Source organism: Sinocyclocheilus grahami, unplaced genomic scaffold (assembly GCF_001515645.1).
Source record: "Sinocyclocheilus grahami isolate Dianchi unplaced genomic scaffold, SAMN03320097.WGS_v1.1 scaffold601.1, whole genome shotgun sequence".
Taxonomy (NCBI): Eukaryota; Metazoa; Chordata; class Actinopteri; order Cypriniformes; family Cyprinidae; genus Sinocyclocheilus; species Sinocyclocheilus grahami.
In genome coordinates this window covers 883,097-893,705 of record NW_015505780.1, presented here as the reverse complement: position 1 = coordinate 893,705, position 10,609 = coordinate 883,097, and the positions used below count along the sequence as shown (strand labels likewise).

The window sequence follows — 10,609 nt, the reverse complement described above, 5'->3', positions numbered from 1 at the left end:
TTTGTATATGTATATTAATTCATATATATATATATATATATCTATATATATATATATATATATATATATATATATATATATATATGTGAAAGAAAAAAATGTTTTTTTCCTTTTTGGGAAAACAATGGCTTTGTTTTAAGGCACTTGCATTTATGAATATATAAATGATCACACTAGAAAATGTGAAGCTTGTATTTTTAGGTGCTAATAATATTTATTCTTCAATTTAAAAAGTGTTATTTGAGTTGTAAAGTGTGTCTTGCAGCACAGATTTCCATTGCGTTAGTGTAACGAGTCTTTGAGCAGAAATGATTTGTTTGTGGTGATACTGTAAGTTTGGACTCACTGGCGATGGCGCAGATCATGGATAAAGCAGCGAAGGTTCCTGCGAGTCCCTGTCCGCTCATGATGGGTGTGGTGTAGGACGCTGGCAGGAGTCCGGCCATCCCAAACAGACTTCCCTGAAGAACCGCTCCGAACGCTGGGAATAACACAACAAACACATCAGAGAAGATCACATGACATTTACAACCCGTTCTGCTTCCATACTGCCTTTGTTGTAGAGACTCACAGTTAATGCAGATGATTTTAATCATGGTGATGATGAAGAACGGCAGTGGCTCCAGATCTACTTTCACCAGGATGGCAGTGAGCAGAAACACCAGCAGAATGGCCGTCAGACTCCCTGCGATCCGGATCTTCTGAGCAATTCTGCAGATTCAATCACAGTCCCAAAAAATGATCAAGAACAGGTCTGCCTCATAATTTACCCCAAAATCAGAAGGAAAAGAATAAAACGTTTTTTAGTATCATTAAAGAAAACCAAGCATTATTATTTATTTTGTTTTATTTTATTATTATTATTTTAGTTTTATTTATTTTTTTGAGAGAGAGAGAGAATTTGAAGGTAAATTGTGTTTAATTGCCGTGAAAATAATGTTAATGTACAAAAATAACGGAATATATAAATAAATAAATAATAGTAGAAATATAATAATATTATTAATAATAATAATAATAAAATACGTATTTATAAATAAGTAAATAAAAATATATTCACAAAATAAAAATATTTATTATTTAGTTTTTATTATCCATTTAAATAAATATTAATATTTTTCCAATGAATAAATACATTATATTCAATCAATAAAAATACTTATTTAAATAAACAAAAATATTTATTGAAATAAATGCAAATATCTATTTAAATTAATAAAATATATTTGTACATATATTTATTGATTTAAATAGTTTTGTTTGTTGTAATCTAACTAAATAAAGATATTTATGTACATAAATCAATACAAATATCTATTTAAATAAATATTTATTTAAAAAAAAAATTAGATAATTAAATAAAAATATCTAAGTAAATAAAAAAAATTAAATAATAATTATTATAATTATAAATATTATTAAAATAAAGATATATTGAAATAAATAAACTTATAAGTATTCAAATAAATATATTTATTCAAATAAATATGCAAATAAACTGTTCTAAAACAGGCTTTACTTTCTTTATGCATTCTAATTTCTTATTTTCTTTCTTTTGACTTCAGCATGAAATAGCTCTAGTTTTAGTACGGCGTGTTAATGAGTGAGTGTGTATTGCTCAGTCTGACCTCTGGTGAAGCACTGAGTTGAGGCAGGTGAAGCCCAGCAGAGGAACCATCGCACACAGCGTCATCACATTATTAAACTTGGCCTGTAAGACGCTCCGCGAGTCTTCTTCAGTCGCGTTGGCTGAGAGATTCGCTTCACTTAAAGGGTCTGCAAGACGACTGCTGAAATACTACAAGATAAACAGAGAAAAAAAGCCTTGGGAGATACACATCTTCTGTTTTTTTGTGGATGTAATTGTTGCTTTTGCAACACTTTGTCAGCATTTCTGGTCGTCTACGGCAAAAACCAACCCGAGATGTACAACTTCACACGAAATATGTGACGCAAGACGTAAAGTGCTTACCATAGTAGCTGTCATGAAGAAATTCCACGGCAGCAGCGTTCCCAACCCCAGCGTGAAGAAAATCAACCACACGCCATTATATCTGTCACGAGAAGAGGATGCTTTACTGCTGTTCAACCAACATCTTCACATCAGATTTCTGGGTTCTAAGAAGCACCAGAACAAAGATAGTTTTCTACAAAAAAACACACACTACAGAATACCTAGTAAAAGTGTGATATATCACCCTTGGTTTTTAGGAGTGAGAACTGACTCCGCACATCTGGTGTGACTCTTGAGCAAACTTAGATTCAGCATTTTCTTGCTTTACAGCTTTACAGCACCAGAAAGCCACTTTGCTCTTGTGATCTGTCTGTCTGATTCAGAGCGGCGGCAGAAGAGCACGATATTAACTGACGTTCATGCTTTGATGTTCGACTCACTTGTCTTTGGGCACCTGAGGGTCCATGTCTGTGAGATTCACTGTAATGAGACGGGATTTTACTGCGCAAGCACCTGGAAGCAACACAGACATGAATAAATAAATAAATAAATAATCAAATAAAACAAAACAAAAACTACAATAAATCTAGAATAATCAATCAATTCCATATATATATACTGTATATAATGCAAGAATATAAACAAAGTTATTTCTCATTTTAAATCTAATCTTATTTACACGTGAAAATAAACAAGTAAATAAATAAATAGTATTAAAAAGTATAAACACCATATATAACGCAATACATATGAAAATAAATAAATACTTAAATAGTAATAAAAAGTACTATAAAATGTGTTATATAGTATTAAAAACAAGCAAGTTTTTCCTCATAATTACAAAAAATAAAAAGTATAAATAATGAATAAATACCATATATAATGCAAGAATATAAACAAAGTTATTTATACGTTTAAATCTAAATAAAAATAATAATAAATCTTATTAAAACAGACTTCAATTTCTTTATGGAATTTACAATTTTGTATTTTCTCACTTTTGATTTAAGGATGAAATCTGACGTTGATATTTCAGCAGTTAACTGGACCTTTGTTATGTGCTGTAAATATAGGCATCATAATTATATTACATAAAATAAAAAGTATAGGATAATGAACACATATATATCATATCAAACAAAACTTTAATGGCCAGTTATTTCATTAGTTTCAGTCTAAACCGAACATGAAAATAAACACAAATGAATAAATAGTCTTAAAACAGGCTTCATCTTTGAATGGAAACTACTTTTCTTTCTTTTGATTTTGGAATGAAATCTGCCTGATATTTCATCTTTGGAAAGTCACCGTTAACTGCACCTCTGCAATGTACTGCGAGTACAAGAATCATTATAGTTATAGAGTGATGAATAGATACCATATATCATGCAAGAATATAAACCAAACTTTCACAGCAATGTCGTAAGTTTCAATCCAAAGTAACCAGTAAAACGAGACATAAGAGTTTCACAATCACTGGAAATAATTCCAATAAAAAAGTGAAGTGAAATACTTACTGACGCTCACATGAACACTAAGAGCACTAATGCAGTTCTGCTTTAAAGAGCTGCAGGAGACCCAGCTAGTGGCTCCGCCCTGAACCTGTGTGCCCCGCCCCCTCATGCATATGCAATGAGGGGCTGCAGGGTTTTTTCACTGATAGTGCAGCTTATCTGAGTGTCTACAGCAACACCAAGAAAACACAACCGAAACACGTCTGCAAAACAGCAGAAACCACTGAAATTAAACTCGCTGGGAAATTTCTCAACAATGGCACACAATGTTCAGAAGAAATGAATAAATAAATGATTAATTAATTTATTATTAACTTAAAAAAAACACACCAAAAAAATCATTTTTTAAATATTTATATTAATATTATGTTTATTTATATTATATATTTATTGATGATTAATATTATAATAATTTGTCATATTAATCTGATATACATTAGAATTTATTTATAAACAAAGAAACATTTTTCTCTTTTATTTAATATATTATATTAATAAAAAAATAGAAAAAAACGTTCAAATAAAAGTTTGTTATATTAATACAATTTATATTTATATTATATTTTTCATCAAATTTATAATTTATTTAAATATAAAGAAAAAAAATATTTTTATTTAATATTTATATGAACCGTATATATTTGTTATAATACTATAATGGGATTATTAAAGTTTTTTTAGTTTTGTATTGTGAAATGAAGCATGGAGACTTGTTGAAGCACTTTAACCTGATAACTGTATACACTGAGGCCCGGGAATGAAAGCTATGCATCTTAAAAATGCCGAAGCACACACAACTGATCACAAGACGCTGCAGATTTGGGAAGTGAGTAATGCTGCTGGAGTTCAGCTGAGGTCTCTGTAGGAGACATGTTCATTTCACAGCCCACGTGTGTTCGGCGAGCTCTGCTTCCACTCACACAGACATGGACTCCGCAGATGAACTTCTGCTGTCCCAGAGATAGAGGCTCCAGCACACACACTCCTCTGACCGTGAGATCCGGCCTGCACCGCTGGTATCAGCAGGTGAACAGGACAGCTGTTTTTGGCCAGCGGCACATATGGCATAAGTTAAAAAAGTGAAAGTGACGTGACATGTGGCCAAGTATGGTGACCCATACTCGGAATTAGTGCTCTGCATTTATCCCATCCTAAGTGCACACACACACACCGTGAACACACACACACCGTGAACACACACACACACCGTGAACACACACACACCGTGAACACACACCCGGAGCAGATGAACACCAAGCTTCTTATTATTTCCATCATACATAACTTATGTATGATGGAAACCATCCAGTGATTTCTCCACAGAAATGTCTGCAGATAGGAGCTGACAAGCAGAAACACAACTAGGCAGAATCATCCAATGAAATTAGAGCAAGCAGCACAGAGTCAGACACAGCCTGCAGAAAACTGTGAGCGGCGCATGGGATGTATGCATAGAAACATAATGTTCATGAAATATAACAATATTATAGTAATGCTTTAAAAAAAAAAGATATTTTTATTTGCATTATTTTTTATATAAAAAAATATTCATTGTAATTAGGACACTTATTAATATAATAATTTTTTTATTAAATGTATTATTATTATTATTATTATTATTGTCATTTCAATATTTATTACCATACCATAATATTCATTGAATATAACACTTTAATAGTAATGCATTGTCATTAAAAAAAATGTATGGAGAGGTATATAATGTTATAAAAATACCATTTTTAATTAATAATAATTTAAAATATTAATAACATCGTAATGTTTTTTTAATTCTGATGTTTTAATAAATCATTATTAATTATTAAAAAAATATCACTACTAATAACTGGGTCACTAATTATTATTAAACCGTTTTTATTAAGCAATTTAAAAAATATTTTATTATTATTTAGACAGCTGTTATGGCATACCATAATATTCATTGAATATAACATCATAATAGTCATTTAAAAAAAAATTTTTTTATCATGTATGGAGAGGTGCATTAAAAAATGTTATTTAAAAATCCCATAATATTCTTTAAAAAAAGAAAGAAGATAAAAAAAAAATTTTTAATTAATAATGATTAATTATATATAAAAATATTTATAATAACAGTTGTTGTTATTATTTATAATAAAAGTAATAAAAGTTATTATTATAATAAAAGTTGTTATTTATAATAAAAGTGAGTGACAACTACAAAACCGTCTGAGACGCAGTTGTCAGAAACTACAAATCCCATGAGCCCATCTGTCAGCAACAGCTGTTTTTTGTTACTCTAATTAAAAAATCTTCAGTGCTCTGCAGGAACCTGACGCTTCTGAGTGATGCCTGATGGATTTTACGACATTTATAATCAGAAGTAAGAACTTTAGGTAATTATTTCTCTTGTCTGCAGGAGTTTGTTACAGTAGTTGGTCTTCAGTCTGGTGTTCAGAGAGCTCCTCTGCTCTAGCAGTTTGCGTTACTGTTGTGATGTGGGGTCCAGACATGATCATATCCTCTGAGATCTTTATGATTATCACAATGAACTTTAGTAGAGCTGTGATGCTGTCCTCTAGTGCTATCAATGAATTGTACAGAAATAATTATGGATAAAGAGGTATCATGTCACAAAAACACCATATTATATATATTTATTCACTTTTTTAAATTTTTCATGAATAAATATTAAAATATCTCAAATAGGCATCTATACAGATACTGTACGACTGCTTCAGATCGCTTCGCATTGCTGTGGAGAAGTGGACAGTTTGGCTATTTCAGTGTTTTTGGTTCTCATAATGTAATCTGTATTATCATTTAGAATCATTTATCATTATAAAATGTTACATTAATACATCGTGTAATTGGTCCCATCGATAATCTGTAACTGTGGCATGTTTTATTATTATCTGAAAGGGTGGTGTCTAAAAAGACTTTGATTGTCCTAAATGTCCCTAAAGCACCACCCTTTCAGATAATTTATATATATTTATTCACTTTTTTTAATTTTTCATGAATAAATATTAAAATATCTCAAATAGGCATCTATACAGATACTGTACGACTGCTTCAGATCGCTTCGCATTGCTGTGGAGAAGTGGAGAGTTTGGCTATTTCAGTGTTTTTGGTTCTCATAATGTAATCTGTATTATCATTTAGAATCATTTATCATTATAAAATGTTACATTAATACATCGTGTAATTGGTCCCATCGATAATCTGTAACTGTGGCATGTTTTATTATTATCTGAAAGGGTGGTGTCTAAAAAGACTTTGATTGTCCTAAATGTCCCTAAAGCACCACCCTTTCAGATAATATTGAAAACCTGCCGTTTAATTTGATGAAAGAATATTTTTTTCTTTTTCAGGGCTCAACAATAATGTTTTTTTGTCCTGCCAAAGAAGTAGTTTTGCCTTTTTTTTTTTTTTTTTTTTTTTTACAAAAAAATCCAACTATGTGAATTATATGTATATATATATATAAACGCAGTGTGTTTATTATATAACACATTTAGTCGAGTCATGTCAGAGTGTAACACACATCACTCAATCCATTAATGGACACTGATTAACTATATAAATGATGAGGATGATGGTTTAGTAAAGTGATTTCAGACTCAGTGCTGTTGAGGCCGGTTTCAATTATATTTGATCAATTTCACATAGCGCAGAATATATACACTAGCGCTCAAAAGTTTGGGATCAGTTAGACTCGTAATGTTTTATAAAGAAGTCTCTTCTGCTCATCAACGCTGCATTTATTTGATCAGAAATACAGAAAAAACTGTAATCTTGCAAAACGTTATTATAATATAAAATAATGGTTTCTAGTTTAATTTCCTTTCAAATGTAATGTATTTCTGTGATGCTCAGCTAAATTTCCATCAGCATCATTACTCCAGTGTAAAGTGTCACATGATCTTCAGAAATTATTCTAATATGCTGATTTATTATTAGAATTATCAACAGTTGTGCTGCACAATATTTTTTGGGGGAAACTGCGATACTTTATTTTTCAGGATTCTTTGATGAATAAAAAGTTAAAAAGAAGAGCATTTATTCAAAACATGAATCTTTTCTAACAATATAAATCTTTGCTCTCACGTCTTATCAATTTAACACATCCTCGCCGAATAAAAGTTTTAATTTCTTTCAAAAAAAGAAAGAATACAAATGTACTGACCCCAAACTTCTGAACGGTAGTGTGTATTGCTAGAAAAGATTTCTGTTTTAAATAAATGCTGTTCTTTTTATTACTTTTCATTCATCAAAGAATCCTGAAAAAAGCATCACAGCTTCCAAAAAAATATGAAGCAGCAACAGTTTCCAGCTCTGATAATAAATCAGCATATTAGAATGATTTCTGAAGATCATGTGACACTGAAGACTGCAGTAATGATGCTGAAAATACAGCTGCGCATCACAGGAATAAATTACATTTTAATGTATATTAAAATTAAAAAAAATTTCTTTTACATCATAATAATATTTCACAATATCACATTTTTCCCTGTATTTTTGATTAAATAAATGCAGCCTTGATGAGCAGAAGAAACTCCTGTAAAAACATTAAAAATCATTCTGATCCCAAACTTTTGACCGGTAGTGTATGTGTGTGTATATATACAGTGGGGCAAAAAAGTATTTAGTCAGCCACCAATTGTGCAAGTTCTCCCACTTAAAAAGATGAGAGAGGCCTGTAATTTTCATCATAGGTACAAGAACACTTTAGTCGGGCCTGGTTGATATATTGTCCTATCATCACACAAAGGTTGTAAATAATTAGTAAAAAAATTCTGAACTCCAGCAAAGTTTCCAGCAGTAGCTCCTGAGCGTTCACACAAGTGCAGATCACTATCACGCAATGTTTTCTGTTTCCAACTATCAGCTGTGTGTGAGAGAACGCAAACCAGCCACAGAAAGAGTCGAAACTTGTTGAAATACAGTGAGATCCTCATTTACTGTTTGAATCAGTCTTGAACAGCTTTACTGAATGACGCATTCTAATCACAGAATGTCACAATGAGGAAAAGAAACGCTTTCACTTAAAAAGCAAAGCTAATAAATCCACACAGTTCTGCCTGTGATGCAAGTTGAGAGAATCATTAACCGCCCAGAAGGTCACATTGATTCATTCAATTCAATTCAAGTTTATTTGTACAACGCTTTTCACCATACAAATGTTGTATGTGCTGACTGTCAGTTAATGTACATATGGCAGAAATCAATTAAAGACGTAATCAAACAGACGTGGAACACTCTTAACAGCAGTTATTATATGATGCAATCAAACTTATAGCAAAATGTGGTAGTTGTGTATGTTGTTTCAGGGTTGGCATCATCTGAGGTCCTCTGATTAATCATGATTCATCATTTATGCCAAATTAACAGTATTAATTACAGTTACAATCACACCTTCATTCAGTCTGTTCTGTTGTGGAATATTATGATTTCTGTACTCTGATGAAATGGTCCACAATAGGCAAAAATCCTAAACCCATAATAGTTTCGACAGGTATTGTTTTTTTAGTTTCTAACATTTTTTACTTAATTTTTAACATAACAAATGTGTAGCATTTTAGGCTTAATCACACGGAGGAGAAAAGGTGAAAATAAATGTGATTATTTACATAGCAAAGTAATTAATGATAGTAAGAATAAATAATATTACAACTTTCATAACGCATGTTATGGTTTCACGTAGCCCAAAACAGACGATAATAATTGTGATCACTTATAACAAAGCAAATAATGATAATAATAATAATAAATATTACAACTGCATATCATGTTTTATTTAGATAGCATAAAAACGCCACAGTTATTCAAAAGAATTAATCTGTCATTAATTTTCATTTATTTATTATTTTTTATTTATTCTTTTCTACTTAACATTTTTTTTGTTACAACAAATGTGTAGCATTTTAGCATTTAACAGTCACATGTAACGAAGATGAAAATAAATGTGGTTATTTAGATAGCAAAGCAATTAATTATGATAATAATAATAATAAATATTACAATTCTCATAATGCATTTTATGTTTTCTTCAGAAAGCGAAAAAAAATGACAGTTATTTAAAATAATGAATTCATCTTTCGTTACTTTCTTTGCTTATTTTTTATTTATTCTTTTTTACTTAACATCATTTAAATAAATTTTGCCTCAGTTTTTTAAAAATAGTTCATTAATCTGTCATTTAACATTTGATATTCTGTATCAGAAATTATTATATGTTTTAGAAAATATATATTTGTAATATATAATACTTAATATTATAATGTTATGTAGCGTAATATATTATATTTATTATATAATATGTAGTATATATATAAGTATATTATAAATAATATTACTTATACTTGTCTGTGTGTGTATCTAATAGACATATTATTAGAAAATCTATTACATAATATTATATTATTTTTAAGTATATTATAAATAATATTATATACATAATATATAGAAAATATTTAGAAAATATATATTTGTAATATATAATATTTAATATTATAATGTTATGTAGCGTAATATATATATTATATAATATGAAGTATATATATTTAGAATATATAAGTATATTATAAATAATATTATAAATGTAATATTATTTACTTATATTTGTGTGTGTGTGTATATAATAGACATATTATTAGAAAATCTATTACATAATATTATAATATTATTTTATGTATTTTTAACTAATGGAGCTATTTGGTTTATGTCAAGAAAAAAAGAAAATCAGTTTAAGGAGGCAAAGATTGCTTATATTTCACTGGTAATGACTGTTATTGTGTCCGTCATCAGTAAACCAATCATGTGCAGAATATTCGGTTCACTGACCATCTATCAATGCACTCAAAACATAAACTGCACGTTAATAGAAAGCGTATAAAGTCAAAGCAGCCCTACCTGCAACAGCTGTGTGTGTGTTTGAACTCTGTTCTGCACAGTGGAAGTTCAAAGAGCGTCGGGGCTCTTATCTGCAGGAATGCTCTCAATGAGTGAGAGCTGACCACTATCAGCAGCACTAGCCTAATCACCGCCGGGTCAAAGGTCAGCGTGAGCTGAGCTGATGTCCTGCTTTCCGTCCACTCACCATTAGTTTCACAGATTGACCTGCAGCTGCATGTCTGTATGACTGTGACAAGCCCAG

At 30.3% G+C, this 10,609-nt stretch overlaps 1 protein-coding gene across 3 annotated transcripts in view; it reads right to left on the bottom strand.

The window, feature by feature from the left end:
• Positions 1-10,609, bottom strand: part of LOC107557422 (equilibrative nucleoside transporter 1-like) — a 22,290-nt gene that overhangs the window by 11,390 nt on the left and 291 nt on the right. Inside the window, exons 1-6 of one of the 3 annotated variants that reach the window (XM_016240839.1) lie at positions 3,472-3,493; positions 2,395-2,467; positions 1,973-2,054; positions 1,629-1,798; positions 572-711; positions 347-481 (exon numbers count right to left, since the gene is read on the bottom strand). In XM_016240839.1, the coding sequence (XP_016096325.1) occupies positions 347-481; positions 572-711; positions 1,629-1,798; positions 1,973-2,054; positions 2,395-2,420 (553 nt within the window). In that variant the 5' untranslated portion in view covers positions 2,421-2,467; positions 3,472-3,493. Of the gene's footprint in view, positions 1-346; positions 482-571; positions 712-1,628; positions 1,799-1,972; positions 2,055-2,394; positions 2,468-2,952; positions 3,014-3,471; positions 3,494-10,609 lie in introns of those variants that run through there. The other 2 variants (XM_016240838.1, XM_016240837.1) reach the window with 2 other exon arrangements.